We start from the raw sequence: 15,995 nt of genomic DNA, 5'->3' as shown, positions 1-15,995 counted from the left end.
TGTTCACCTCTAGCCACTTGCCAGCACTTCTTTCCTGTCCTCTACCTATACAGCCCCCACAGATAATCTGGTGCATGAAGGGTGGCTTTTTTAGATCTTCTGCTCTGTATTGAAAATTACTTTTATTAGTATTATTATTTTATTATATACACATATATAAAATATTATTTAGAGCTCACCATGGAATTGCTCTTTGGATGCTAGAGAGAATAATAAATGATTAGTTCTGTCCTCTGTGTCTGTCAGTCAGTTAGTCCTTGGCAGTAACTTATATAGCCATGGACAGTTTCAGAGATGAGGAAGGGAGATCTTTCAAAGGTATGAGGTTTTTGGAGTGCCAGAGACAGCTAGAAGAGAGACACCTAAATCAACAATCCCAAGAAAGCCTGCAGTGTGAATTCAGTTATTTGTTCAGTTGACTTCTGCCAAAGCACATGTTGTAAACAGCCAACATCCACACACAAGTGGCTCAGAGCCTACCACCCAGCAGGTGCTACTTCTTGCTCAGTTGTCAGCTGGGGTAGATGGGCATTACCACCACATTTAATGGGAAACAGGAGCACTGCAGGGTTGGGGCAGTCATAAAGAACTAGAGTTAGAATTACTGCTGTATAAAAGAGAAAGAATAGCAGACACAAATTTGCAAGATGGATTTCTGCTGTTTCTACTATAATATACAACAAGGCTTGCACTTGGTGCTCAATATAACCTGAATGAGCACAGAATTTAACCCTGGCAGAAATCCTCACCTGTTATTTATGACAACTATATATGTCACCAAGGAAAGGGAACCATGAGTGAATATAGATTTTGTATTAGTTTACAGCAGGTGTGACTTAAATGCAGACCCTTTTTGTATGAGAACTCTCAATTGGACATCTGGGCAAGATGGAAAATCATCTTGCACATTCCAACATGGATGCCCACAAAGAGTTAGACAATTGTTTCTTACCAACAATCATGTGGTTGCAGACATCACAGAAGGTGGGCTTTTTGAAGATGTGCTCCTGGAAGATGTGAGCCTTGTTGTTTTCTGGCAGCTGCTGGGTTCTGGTGGGTGAGGATGCCTGGCTCTCTGAGCTGGGGAGCTGCCCCGTGCTCGTGCTCACCTCCGGCATCAAGTCCACTTGCAGCTTCACATCACTGTTAGTCCTCTGGAAGAAATTGTCTGCACTTTTACTCCGCAAGCTTTTGGTCTTGAAGGAGAGTGATCGTTTCAGTTTCTGCAGCTGCAACAAAGAAGCCAGTTACAATTAGTACTGCTTTCTCTTCAACAGCAAGGCGAGGCTCTTGGTTTTGGCATCTGCTTCTGCTAAGTGAGCAGCAGACAACCTCTTGTCCCCCAGGCATCCAGGAACCATTACCAAACCCAGAGCCGCCCAAGTAATAAAACTGACTCTAGAATGTAACTAGCAATTTCAAAATAAAAAAAACTAGATCCCTACTTGAAAATATACCACTCTGCATATATTTTCTGATGTGGTAATAAACTTTATAGCCCTAAGGAATGCGATTTGTCTTTTCTTTCATGTATGACAACCAAGAGATATTGCAGAGAGTTGCACACATACTCCCTTGGAGAATATATCCTTTGCATTCAAGCATGAGAAAAGTAAGAGCATTGCATGGCCTTCAGCATCCTGTAAAGCCATTTCAGGAACAGATGTTAAATGGCATTACAAGAAGAGTGAATTTAGTAAATAAATTTGATATAATTAAACGTCTTGAATTTGACAGAAACAGAGACTACATGCAGTTTTGACTGAGAAATACTCGTTAGGTTTTTTTTAGAAAGGTAAAAAGGCTGAGGAGCAGTAACTGCATAGTTAACTAGTCAACTAGTAGTCAATGCATTAATTAATTCATGCTAATTAACAGGCATCCATATAATTTCTTATAAATTGTATTGTGTATTCACTGTCAGAATATTAAGCACCACAATGATGCATAAATAGCTCAAATTTATACTATCTTTCTTTACGCATAAAGTGTCTCATGTCTTATCAGAGCTTGTCTCATCCTTCCCTCCAAAAAGTTTTACGTAAGGCTGAGAAGGACGTGAGGTGATCCACAGAAGGTACCAGCATATCAACCACATCAATTTATAGTTTTATCAATTCTGATAATCCATGAGTGGAGTTTGGGTAAAAGCAAAGCATCCTCAGAAAGCAAGCTTTGCATCTGCTTTATGTTTGCTGCCTCTGAAGTGTAATACATCCATCCCATTTTTTTTCCTCAGCATTAAATCAACCATCACAGAATCATTTCAATCACTGCTGCAATTCTTTGGGCAAATATGATGTAACATCTGATATTTTCCATGCCTCGTTGGCTGGCGGTGGCAAACCAGCAGGAATGGTTTATATTAGAATCTGTTTATGTTAGAAACAGTGATGATTGGGAATCATAATTCACACTGATTTAAAGGGAAGAGTTCACGTGCTTTCCCAAAAAAGCATGGGACTGTCACACTGACATAGTGGCCTCAGGGTACTTGCTTTTCCCAGTTTCTCTTTCTGATCCATCCATTGTCTTTACAATGTGGCCAAAAGCGCACTATGGGATTAGAGCCTGCTGGTATCCTGAGAGGAAGCCTCTCTACCATTTCCACATGTAGGCAGCTTGCCCTTGAAGAAGGGAGATACTCCAGCTCTCTTCCCACCTTGCACAACACCAAGCTCCCCAGTCCCAATAAATGGGCAAAAACCATAGCCTCTGGTTAATAGCATTTGTGTTGGCTACATGGAAGGTTTCCCAGCATCCTGCTGAAGAAACCTTCTGCTCCCTGAGCTGTTTCTCCATAGTGAACTTGGGAGCCAGGGGGAATCAGAGCTAGGGGCCTGTCCCACATCTCTCTCTGAGCACAACAGGAGAAGTCCTGGATCCAAAGGAAAGAAATTCCCACCAGTTTGCCAGAAAGTCTCAGAAGAAATACCTAAAGAAGAGTAATTAAGTCAATAAATTCCAACTTTGAGGCAAGAGTGACTTCTGTTTTCTGAAACTCATTCAGCTGAAGGATAAGTAGAGGACTTGCTGAGCCTGAAAGCCACCTTACAACAGCACCAACAAAATGTGAGATTCTTCCTCTTCTGCTTAGATGTTAAGCCACTGGCACCCAAAATCAGTGTGATTACTAAGTGCTGAAACTACTTCATCTACCCAGTGACAGCCAGAAACTCAGTAATAACTTGCCCCCCCTGCTACCAAAGTGCTTCCCACTGAAGTCAGGCCTAATCAGAGCAGCAAAACACAGAATTACACCACCAGAAGGTGACTGAAATGGCATTCATTATTGATTTGCCATCCGTTTCTACAGTGCCACAAGAAGTTAACTGAATTTCAAAATACTGCTTCTGCCGCAGAAAGAAGACTAAGCTGTGCAATACAGTATTTGTTTTATCATGAATCAACTGTCTTTTAAGCTCAGCAACACAGTATGTTTCAAGGCATTCTGTTTTTACTACTTTTATTGCATTCTCCTGTGCACAGTAATTTGCCAGTCTAGAGGTATTGTAGCACCCTTTTTTCCCCTGGGCAGAAAAGTCAGTAGTTTTCCAGAGAGGGGCAGTAGAGCATTCAGGCCATGCATGTCAAAACCTAGGCATACACACTCAGGTGAGTGTGTAGTTGTGCATACTCCATACATCTACAGCCACAATGTTCAGAACAGAAAACAGATATTCAGGAAAAAATTGACCAAATTACATCTATAGGCTTGGCGGGCATCTCTGCATGAGCTAATAATCCTGAGAACCATCCTGTATTAAAATCATTTTCAAGATAAGGTGAGCATTCTTGCTGTTACTCGAATGCAGAATTCTCATTTTGAAGTGTGCTACGGCCAGGGCTAGTCTTTAACTGGAAGATTTTAAATGTAAACATGGGCTTGTATCAGGCTTAGTTTTGATCTGCCATAAACTGGTTTAATGTACTTGTGATGCTATTCCTAAGGGAGAAGCTGTGGGATGCAACTGGAATCAGCTCTGTCAGTAGAGAGAGAAGTACGCAAATTTTAGTATTATTAATTTCCTTCTGCAGAGTTAATTTAGTCTTAAGTTAAGTCATAGACAAAAACACAGCTGATCTCTGGAAAAAGGTGAGGCTGTGATTGCTCTGTGTTTGACACTACTTCAAGCACTTCAGTGGAATATCATGAACAAAATCATGGACTAAACAAAAACCTAAACCAGCCACTAAAAGGCTTTAAGAAACACACTGGAGATAATTCTCCTAGGCCTTTCACATTTTCTGCTCTGCAAGGAAGGCTACAAATTAGCTTTTGTTTAAATAAATAAATAAATAAGATCAAATTAAAATTCCCACAAGCACAAGAGCTTTTCTAGAATTACGATAGGATCAGAAGACTTCACGATACCAGACCTCCAGAAACACGAACCTTTGCTATCAAATGCAAGATGTTCTGGTGGGTTGGAATTAGACGGGGAAAAAATTTGTCTCTGGTTAAAAGCTTTTTATTGGTCGTACAACTAAATATATTAAACCTGTGGACAAGGAAGAGATAGGTGAAATAGCTAAACGCTGGATCTTTATTAACTTTTTTTCAGCATTATCCTGCACAACCTCCATCTTCTTCAGAGTTATTGCATGTTTCCGCTTCAAGGAATCAGGAAGCCCCAATGAGCCACAGCTTATCAACACCTTCTCTGCTTCTGATTTCCCTTTACTACAGCTTTTCATCTGCTATAACCAGAAAGCAGCAGGCAGCAAAAGGACAGCTATTGAAATTCATTCCTAGAGTTAATGGCTGCCACTGATATCAATTTGAATGGGAGCTGCACCTGCCCTCACTAAGACTTTATTTTACATGGAAAGCACACAACTCTTATCTACAATTTCAGTTTAAGAACTTTGAGGTGAAGCTGGGAAGATATCAGTGATTTGAACCGCTTTATAATCATTAACTTTGCAATTAGAAAAGATAAACATATAATTTCCAATTATCCTCTTTGCAAAGAATAATTTGTTTTGGCTCCTAACCACTTCCCTGATATCTAGAAGCTTTTTTCCCCAAGACTCTCTGGCTCTGTCTACAAGTGCAGACAATGTGGCTCAGTAGGAGCAGATCTGCAGAATGAAACAGAGGCTGTTGAAATGCATACAGCATGCAAACATTTCAGGGCACAGAGTAATCCGAGCAAGAGCAGCCCATTAGCCCTTATGTGCATTAAGTGCACCCCTGGAGCACAAGCAAAACCCCGAGACATGCAATCTATGCTCAGTGAGGCTGCAGGGTGATCCACAACTGGGAGGCTTGCTTTGAAAATGCACTCCCAAACCAAATTAAAATGCTAAGGTATGTTTCCTCTCTGCCATCACCAATTCTCTAGAAAAACTCCTTTCAAAGCTCAGAGAAAGCTCCACTCCCTCCACATGACTGCTTCACTCCTCTTTCAGAAGCTTTCTCCTTAGTGATCTCAAGGTGAATGGTAGTGAGCTGGAAGGACAAGCAGTTTGATTATATTATGTTTGCTTGGACCACCAGCTTTGGCATTTAGAGCAACTCTGTTGGGAGTTATTTACTTCCCAGCACTCTTAATCTTGCTCCCTGCTCAGCCACTGCAAGCCATCCTTGGCAGCAGTAGAGGTGCCTGGATGGCATGGGGCCAACAAGAAGGTTGTTTTCATAAATTTCCACACTTAACTTTATCTTTCACAAGAAAAGGACAAGTGAACCAAGATTATCAACTGTCCTTTACTGACAGACCACATGACAAAACCCTGATTTTCAGGTATCAGCTGTGCTACTCTGCTAGTAAAAACAACAAAAAAGTGATTGCTTGCTCTTCTCTATCCCTTTCTTCACACTAGCATTAGCAACATCATTAGATGGATTACAAGTAACATGAGGCATTAAAGGCATTGGGATGGACCCTTAAGACAATTTGACTGCCGCAAGTCTGATAAAACATAATTTGTTTAGCTATGGAGACTAAAAGTGCTGCCAGTGGTTTTCCTCACTGCTGTAAGATAAACATCCACCTTCTATAAGGAATTATTTCTTCTTTCATTCAGTTTCTTAAAACAACTTTCCAAATTATTTGACTCTCATGTTATTATAAGTGAAGGACTTCAACATGCAGAATTGTTGTGTAGATTAACTAGAGATCATGTCAGGTACACTACCAAAAGGGACTTGAACCAAAGGCCTTTCAAAAAAAGGAAAGAACAACAGTGTTGACAAATGAAATCTATTCTACCAAATACAGTCCATTTTCTGGGCCAAAAAGCATTCAATTTGTACCAGCAATGCCTTGAAGATGCTTTAGATGTTAAATGGATTTGCTGAAGGACTAGACATTACCAGGGTGTCAGCTAGCCTGGAGGCATTGCTGGGCTTCACCACGCTGCATTCATTAGAGCAAACAAGGAACCTCCTCCAACAGAAATGCTGCTTTTGTGAGCATGGAGGCTTGCTATTTTCTTCTGAAAATTGAGGGACACAAAAAGCAAGTGATTTTTGAGCACAGATGAGAGTGGGGTTGTTGCGGCCTTCTCTAGTTTCGATTTTAAAGTGCTCTGCCTTGGCATTTTAATGAGCAAAATAAGATTATGACATGTCCAAAGCTAGTATGCAGTTATAAATAATGTTCTTGTCTGCTGATGAGAGAAATACCATGTCTCATAGAATTAACAAGATAAAAGGATATTTCAAACACTTAAGGGGTTGGTATTGTTTTTTGGCAAAATATCCATGATAAAATTTGTAAGAAAAGCTGATTCCTTTTCTATCTTCTCCTTTCTAAATAATAAATAGTACAAATACACTGCTAGTACAAATTGAATTAGCTAAACTGACTTCAATCACTGCCAATTTATACAGTCTGAGAATCTAGCTCTATCATGTATTTATGGCTGCCCTAGACAGCTTTCTTAGGAGCTTTTAATCCTTTTAATCCACTACAGACAAAGAGAGAATGCTCATCACTGCACAGTCTGCTACGTAACATACTTGTGTTTTTTTCCCAAAGAGATTGCAAAGCTGCCATTAGAACAAATACATTTGTTATTGCTGAAAAAGAAAAAAAAAATTAAAAAAATCTGTCTACTAGAATACTGTGTTGGACTACTCAGAGGGGAAACCTTTTCTGTAATACTTAATAATAATATTATTGATTCATTGGGTACCTCCAGCTACTTTGGTTGGCTATTGTTGCTCTGGCCATCATCCTTACATTACCCTCCCTGAACTCCAATGTTTTTGAAACCTCAAATGTTTCTGATCCTCAAATCAATTTAGGAAACAAACCTTTCCAGGTGGGCTCTTACTGTGATTTTGTTTGACATGCAGAGTCCTAACTTCAATGAAATGCTCTGATTGGCACATCAGAGCGTAACAGCAAAAATTCCTGAAAGAGCCTCAGGGATTTTTTTCAAAGCACGCAATCTGAAGAGATGCTCAGTTGTCACCCTTCCCACAAATGTCAGTGTGAATCACACATTCTCAGCTCTCTACTGATGTACTACATCATTGACAGCTGTGTGTTTGCATATCTAATTGGCAGACCTCTAAATTATCAAGAGGTACAGTCTGCATGTGTAGCCAAATAGTGTGTTTGCTTAGCAGATTTGTCCCTTCTATACAACTCTCTGGTTTGGTTTAAACCATCCTGAAATTTTTACCTAGATCTCAATGATTCCTTCTGCTGTTTGTCCAAAAACCTACAGTCTGAGGCACGTTTTCTAAGATTGCAAAGAACCAGACTAGCAAATATGTGAAACAAACGTGAAATCAAATGCCTGACAATATGAAATGGTTTGCCTTTTGCTCCAAATTCCTTTACAGAGCCCTGAAATTCAGCATAAGGTGTGAAAGGAAAAAGTACCACCTTCCAGGGAGTGGCAGATTTGAGGAAACACAAATAATTTATTAACTACAATCATTTCCATCAAATTTCAAGGAAATTCTTTTTTGTCTTCATTATATTCAGAGTAGTCTGCTTAGTCTTAAGGCATCAAAAGAGTAAACTCTGTGTGAGATATCTGCAATTGTGACTTACCCTGAGCTCGTATTAACTTCCCTGCCAAATATATTTTCATACTCTCCTCAAAAGTCTCACTGTCCTTTAAACATTTTAAAACAGCTTGTAAAAAGGAGGCAACATATGCAAAATAAATATAACAATTTTGTATGCATGTGAAAATCAGAAAATTAATTTTTTAATCAAAAACTAAGCAATTTTTTCTCCCCCTGAGAACAGCAATATTAAATACGTTTACTTATCTAGCTAAAACTCTCAAATGTTCTATCTAAAAGAATTTTTTCTGTTGAGTTTTCAAGCAGCCCTATTTTGATGTACTCATCCTTTTTTCTTTTAATCTAGCTACCCTAGAATCAGTAATCTAGAAAGAAAAGATTGTATATTACACTTTTGTTCCTGAGAGCTTTTGTCTCTATTAGTATTGCTTCAAATTTCACAAAAAGTTGAGTTTGGGAAAAAAGCTTGTGAAAGAGTGGTTGTTTTATCATTGTATACATGTCACTCAGTCATGGTTTGTATTAAGCCTGCCTCTAGCAGAGAGGAAAAACAGTGAATTTTTCCTCAAATCTGCAGCGTTTCAAGCTAACAACTCGCAAGAACATCTTTCAGAGAATCTTATCGTCCAAATCATGAAAATCAGATTAACAGCCCCAAAGTCAGATGCATTGAGTTCATTGCGTTTAGCTCAATGATCATCAGTTCTTCCTCCTTTGTGAACTCATGCACAGATCAAAGCATGTTACAAACGAAACTAAGCAATGCTTCATCCATTCCCAAAACATGCTGATTGCTTTTTGATGGGATTGGAAAATGCTTTGTCCCTTTTCTTGCCTCACCTAGCAAAGAGGAGATGCTTCTCTCCAGAGCAGAAGGCATGACCATAAACTCTGGATTTAATCATGGGAGTATATTCTCCCTTCCACCAAACAGCTGCTCCAACATGGGTGGCATCAGCTGCGGGATATTTCCTATAATTCAGGTTGAGATGTGGCTGGTGGAATGATGGGCTACAAACTTCTCTGTGGCTCCCTTCTTCATGGCCAGGCAATTTAATCTCCAGTCTTTGCTCCTGGAGCTAGCAGACCAGCTTGCAATGCAAGCAAGAGATGATGAGGAACAGTCCTTCAATTTCAATTTAAAATCCACTTCTAACTTTCAGTTTCAAAATGGATGTGTTTACCTCATCATGGTTGGTAGCCTAGGTTTCACCTCAGGCATCTGATTGCTAAGCAGCTGGTCCTCTCCATACTTTGTCCCTGTTAGGATGATGTGCACATGTGGTTATCTCCTAACTTTTGACATAAGAGGAATTTAGACTGTTGTCTCTGAGATCCCTTCCGGGAATCCTGCATTTTGTTGCTCCATTTGGATATCTCTTTTCCATTTCACCTCCTAAATGGAACAGTGATTTCCCTTTGGTAACTCCTGTCATACTCTTGTAATAATCTTTGCAGCAGTGGAAGTGGCACAATGAATTTTGGAGATTAAAAGGCTGGATGGATTTCAGAGTAATGTAAATCCAGGCAGCCCTGCTGAGGTGAATGAAGCTGCACCGCATGCACCTGCTGAGATTCTGCAACAATAATAATAAGGCCTGAGTTTTGCTTCTTTTTCTTCTCATGAATAACCTGTGATGAATATGATTGTGAATGTAGGATTAATCATCTAATATTGTGCCTTGTATCTGTCCACCTATGAAGTGTGCATCATTATTTTCCATTATTGTTCTTTTGAGAAATTAAAGCTCAATATGACCCACTTAGATTTTCTAAAAAAAGACTTCTGCTGAGAAGTGCTGGTCTACCAACAGTAACAATTTCCACTAATTCATTTTGCTCATTTGTTCGTCTTCTTCTTTTTTTTTTTTTTTTTTTAATATAAACAGAGCTGTTTAGCTGCTCAGCAAAAACACACTACTTTAAATGGTAGTATGTCTCTTGAAGCAAACATAGAAATACATCTGGCAGGAAGGCTGACAGTAACTGAGGGGGTAAATTAATATCAGCACCAGATCCCACATACCATATAATCACATTTATTGTGATTATGTTGACATGTATTGTCCACAAAAAGGAGGAATGAGATCTACTGGGAAGTTGTGATAGTTAATATTTTAGTGTTTCCACTCCTCCTTCTGGGGTTCCAAAATTAGGCTGTTAAAATTGCTTCACGATGAAAGCATATAAGTGCTCAGCTCTACAACAAAGTTGTTGTCACTGGGCCAAATCCTAAGGTCTTTGCTCACTCCTAACTCCCGCTGACTTCAGTGAGCATGATTCCCAAGTAAAGGTTGGGGATTTGGCTGGACTATTGTTTAGCTGGTTTTGAAATGAAACTTTTTTTTTACTGTTTTACTTTGTGCATGAAAAAGAAAGGATTTCTGCATGCAGCATGAATAGCCACCTGAACACATGTGGCATGCTGTTATCTTACGGATTTTGTTCATCCTTCCTATTTTTGAAACCCTATTGGTCAATCTCTTCTCCCCCACAACCAAATACAGACAGACCCGTGGGACATCTATACCTCTTGCTTTTGTTTTTCCTATACATTTGTTTCAAATTTATATTTAGTGCGACTTTATTCTGCCCAGAATTCTTGCTTAACTACTGTGCCTTAAGTCTGACACGGCGCTAGCTCATTTTCTGATCACAGAGAGAAGAGAAACATAACGCCAGAATTTGGTTGCTATATGGCCTATTAGCTTAAAAAAGCCCACCCAACACACATAAACAAAGCTATTTTGGCTTATTTGATCCCATCGGTTTCTGCACCTCCTTCTTTGCTGTCAATCCACAGATTCACATCTGAATTACGCAACTTGTTCCCATCTTTCCATTTCAAATACTTCTCAGTGGGAAGATTATGCCTCACAGAATATTAGCAGAGTTTGTTGGCTCATTTTCAGTTTTTCTTTTTTCACAACCTCCTTCCCTCCCAAGTGCTTATTTTTACAAGCTGGTAGCAAATTTTCTGCCTCCTATCTTCTTTTTATCCATCCCAAAGCCTGACATTGCCCCATCCTTTAAATGCTACTTCTTGACAGTTCCTCTGGAGACGAGGATGTGTGGTTACTTTGGCAATATCTTTTCTGAAGCCCAGCAGGACCCCTGTTGTCCTGGTGTGCAGACACATCACTGCCCTGGTACCACTTGACCTGCAGCCCTGGATCTGGGGGACCATCAACAGCACAGGTCGAGCAAAGCCAGTTAACACCTCTGGGCTTCTTGTTGCTCTACCTGGGGCCCCAATAAGTTTCTTTCATCTTGTGTTTCCAGTTCTATAGTCCTACAGCAGCTACCAGATACATGGCAAATACTGTCATTTATAAATTAAAATCTTTTCCCACCTTGGTAACATATTCCTTGCTTGCTATACATATTCTTATTTTACTATCGACCATAGCAGAGATCTGCTTATTTCCAGATCCAGTCCCAGTCTGGCACATTTCTCTAGCTATAGGTCTTCTCATAATGCAACTTAGGGCATGCATTTACACCATGCAACATATCTACTCCAGTCATTTTCTAATTTTCAGATAGTACTTCCAAATCATTTGGAGGAAAATTACTCCTGTATTACTCCATTTTCAAGGAACCTGTTAGTAGTACAGCAAGTTTCCATCTAAGTCTGTCGTTTGTCTTATGATCGCTCCAAGTAAGCAATGCTCAGCAAAAACTGCATTCAGCCTCCTACATAAAGAATAAATCAAATCTCCACATGAAGAGTTTAACTTGATGATGACGATGTCGTTGTATGGAATTACAGTTACTTGGCACTTTATGAAGATATTTTAAGGCCTGAACAACACATCAAGTTTATAGTGTAAATATATATATTTGGAGATATTAATTGGCAAAAGTTATGCATGAGATTTATCATACATCTTTTACTCCTTCTACCTCAGGCTAATCTGTTTCCTTTGTATTTTTCCTAAACCTCCAAGCTGCTGAACATCTTCAGCCAGCTATTGTTTCAAGATCAACCCTGCAAAACAAAAACATTTTATTTTTATCCTCACCAGCTGCACAACTTTCCTTCTCAAATTACCTCTATCAAAGTTTCAAGACAAAAATGACTGACTGCTCTGTGTTTTTATATTGGGACATCCAGCTTCTTCTAAAAAAAATAGTTATATACAGAACATCACAAACAGAAAGAGAGAATTTAAGACTATAATGTTGAGGTACTACAGTTTTTTACTCAGTGTTAAAGGAGATTCTTAAGCCCTTCAGAATCTAAGCTTAAAGTTTAGATGCTGCTACTGAAAGCCTGCACACAAAGAGCTAAGAATTAAAAATAAATTAATAAAAGACTTGTAATACTATCGTGACATTGTGCTCTCCAAAAAAATGAAGCATATTTAAATTTCAGGTTGTTGGTGCTGAGAGAGAAAAGAGCCTGGTATTGACATAAGATACCAACAGATTTTACAGGAATTGTTTATATGATAGTAAAGTGAGGGATTTAGAATGAGTGAAACACTGTGCTGTCTGACAGAAATAATGGCAGTGACTTCAATGGCATTCCATGAGGAATTGAGGCAAACAAGGAAAGGAAAGCCAAGTGAGGATACAGTGTGTTTTGAAAAACATGAACATGAATCCTGTGTAAGAGTGGGTATTTTCATGAAATGTCTCACTTTGGCTAGCCTACTGTCAGAGTGGCTACAATTCTTGTTATCAGCAGAGTGGCACTGACTCATAAGGAGTGTGGCATATTATAGCAGATACCAGAGCCAGAAGAGCAGTCAACCACTGCTGAATTGAAGAGCAAGTACATTGATAACTTCTAAGATTTATACCTGTTTTTTCTCATCAACTGATTTTTTTATATACAGCAGTACTCCTAGTATGACTGTGCTGGAGAGATGATAACTCATGGAAAGGAGATCTTTTTCTGGAACTGAGCAGCTGGTAGTAAAGGCCAAATGATGTTACCTCACTTGTTACTTCAGGAATATTGTATTTATTGAAATGTGTTCCCTACAGAGTCAGAAAAAATAGGCTGGTTTTCTCATCGTGTTTAAAAAGAATCTGAGTTCTTTTTCTCTGGCCTGAGGGGCTAATTCTTGTGGCCACCATCTATTCACAGCTGAATTCTCCTCATAAATTTTAGGTTTGGCTTTCATTTTTCAAAAAATCTTTGTAAAATGCTTTTACTTCATCTACATTCTAGCAGGCTTCAAGTAGGTTTGTTACAGCTGTCGGAATTAATTTCAGATTAGATAATCTCCCAGGACTCATTTGTCCAGAGCATTTTTCTTAGATGCCAGGTAGGAATTGCTGAAAGAAGTGCTGCCAAGGGCAGAATAGGAGCCCAAGGATGTATGTTGGAATCTACACTGCTATGGATGCAGGAGCTCAAAGCCCTTCACTGGCAACAGAGTTGAAAAGGGATCTCCTGAGTTACATTACTACCTACCTAGGTAGGAGACTAAGACAAGGGGAGATTAAGAGGGTTTAATTTCTTCTGCATAAGGAATGTCTTCTGTCACCTCATTGTTTGAGTTCTAAATTTATGTATAGTTTCCTGCGTATACACTATGAAGAAAGCATGATGTTAAATTAAGAGAGAAATAGGCACCCACACGCAGAGCACAGACGGTATAATGCCAGACAACACAAGGAAACTAAAATGCAACTTGAAGAATTTATTTGTGAATAAAACAAGCACAGCCTGGATACAGGTGAAAAAGAAAGTGCAAACAGTAAGGTTTGCTTTTTTCCAAGAGTACTTACAGCATGAGTGCCAGCATCCACATGGTATTTCTAAAAGGTCCCTTCCCTAACAGAAGAACCACCAGACATTTTGTTAACAGGCATGTTTAAACTTGGCTAACCTTGGAAACCTGAAAATTTTGCCTCTAAAGACAAACCTTGCACTGTGTCAGAGAGCCTAGTCCTGGATTAAAGCATTTGGGTGAGAAAAGGAGCAGAGAGAGAAGCACTGAAAGGCAGAGAGTGAACAAGCCAGCAAAAAAAAGTTAAGTGTTCATCTGGATCTTTTGGATGGCCATGAGAATGAAGTTCATTTGTCATTATGAATAACTACAGGAGATAGATCTAACTGCTGTGCACATGCCAAAGACTGCTCTGTGCCCATACTTCATGAAATGGGTATATGATTGATCTTGCAGCTAGAGTTTAATAGCAGTGCTTCATATCTTGAAGCCTGGATAGGCTCAGATTTTTCTCTTTTTGTCATAGGTGCATAACTTTCCATTACAGGACTGCTGCAAAACAGCAATTCCCCATAGCAAAAAAATTCAATTTTGAATGATTTTGTTTCACGTTGACATAAAAAAAACCAACTGCAGCCTTTCAAAATGTCTTTGAGAGGACTGTGGGCAGAAGAGTAAACTTCCAGGGAAGGAAACAGTTGGCCAGTTTCTGTCTGTAAGGTTCAAGACCTTGCTTTGACAGATTCAAAGAGTTGTTCACCCTACTTAAATTCAAGCTCTTAACTCAGCAGTAGCTGCGTGCTGTCGTAAAAGGAAAGTGATTTCCTCCCAAAGAGGCTAATTCAGAACACATTAGACAGGATTTTCCTTTAAATTACACCTTTGATAAAACCACTTCAGTCTGTGTCTGTTTGTAACACAGGGAGACTGAACTACCGACTGCCAAATGTTGGTCTCTGATTACAGGTGGTTCTTTATGAATTAACCTATGACTTTTCTCTTCTTTTGACTAGAAATTTCACCCATGATGAGGGACAGATTCCTCAATAAAGTTTACACACTCAGTAAGTACTTCTCCAAAACCAAAGGTTTTGATCAAAAAGAAAGAGCACTTGACAAACACACACTCGATCGAAATGTTCGTTACCAGTCATGTTTGGCATATCATCACAAGTCACATTATCATAGAATCATAGAATGATTTGGGTTGGAAGGGACCTTTAAGATTATCTAATTCCACCCCTTGTTATAGGCAGGGTTTTCAGTCTCTCTGCTCAATCCTGAGATATTTTGGTTTTCAGAATCATTACCAAAGCTTTTAAACTGGCAGGAGAAACACTGGCAAATCAATAAGGAATATTACACCAATACATGTGATGTTCGAGGAGCTGACTTCTATGCCTCATGTCAAGAATCTGACTTGGTCTATAAAAGCTCATTGTTCCTCTCCACTGTGGATATGTAATTCTTGCAAAACTCAAATGAAGTTAAATGTTGGGGGTAATGGAGATGTGAGTGTAGCTCTAAGACTATATTTAACTATATTTGCTATAACAAGATGTCAGGATGACCTTGCTCTCTCACCTGAGCTATGCCTTTGTAATTCTTTGACTTACTCTGAGGAATAAGCTAAAATATATATATATATATCCTAATTAATGATTTTAGTATCTTTGTGAACACCAGTTTGTAGTATTTTGCTCCTTTCTGAATCAAACCAAATCATCAGTTACTGTAGGTCAGATGCATTTTGCTTTTCTATTGAGAACACTAGACTGCTAAAATGATCTTAATAAAGCAGTGCATGCATGGCATTTCAATAAAGCTTTTAAATGGCACTCAGAAATGAAGCACATTATGTCTCAAGAAAAGAAAAGCATTCAAGCAGTCACTGTTACTCACCTAAAGGACTCTTGTCTGCAAATCCATATTGAACTTGCAGTGTTCTGCAGCTGGGAAAAACCCTTCTCCCACAATTATTAATTGACTGGACATTTGCCTATGCAACTGCAAATTGTGCAGGACTGAATAGAGTCACGGATATTTGACTTGTGCATTCACTACTGAAAATTTAGTCCTCTGCCCTACAAACACGGGGAAAAAATATCAAATATGAGATTAATGCAATCTTCTGCCCACCATGAGTATGAAGTAATGGCTCAGGTAGGCAACAAGAAAAAATACTTGTCATAGGATCATCAGAAACAGTAGTTTGGGATTAAGTGGTTATTAGCTACTTCGATTTAAATTAAATAAACTGTGAGGGAAAAATGAACCTCTAAGCAAAGTTTGGGACTTCAAGAGGATAGCCT

The 15,995-nt window shown here is 39.1% G+C and overlaps 1 protein-coding gene across 1 annotated transcript in view; it reads right to left on the bottom strand.

The window, feature by feature from the left end:
* Positions 1 to 15,995, bottom strand: part of STAC (SH3 and cysteine rich domain) — a 73,278-nt gene that overhangs the window by 49,433 nt on the left and 7,850 nt on the right. The window contains exon 2 of the mRNA XM_021386298.1: positions 953 to 1,229. Coding sequence (XP_021241973.1) covers positions 953 to 1,229 — 277 coding nt within the window. The remainder of the gene's footprint in view (positions 1 to 952; positions 1,230 to 15,995) is intronic.

Source organism: Numida meleagris, chromosome 2 (genome assembly GCF_002078875.1).
Source record: "Numida meleagris isolate 19003 breed g44 Domestic line chromosome 2, NumMel1.0, whole genome shotgun sequence".
NCBI lineage: Eukaryota > Metazoa > Chordata > Aves > Galliformes > Numididae > Numida > Numida meleagris.
Note: the sequence above shows the minus strand (reverse complement) of the source record. Positions and strands in the feature narration are given on the sequence as shown.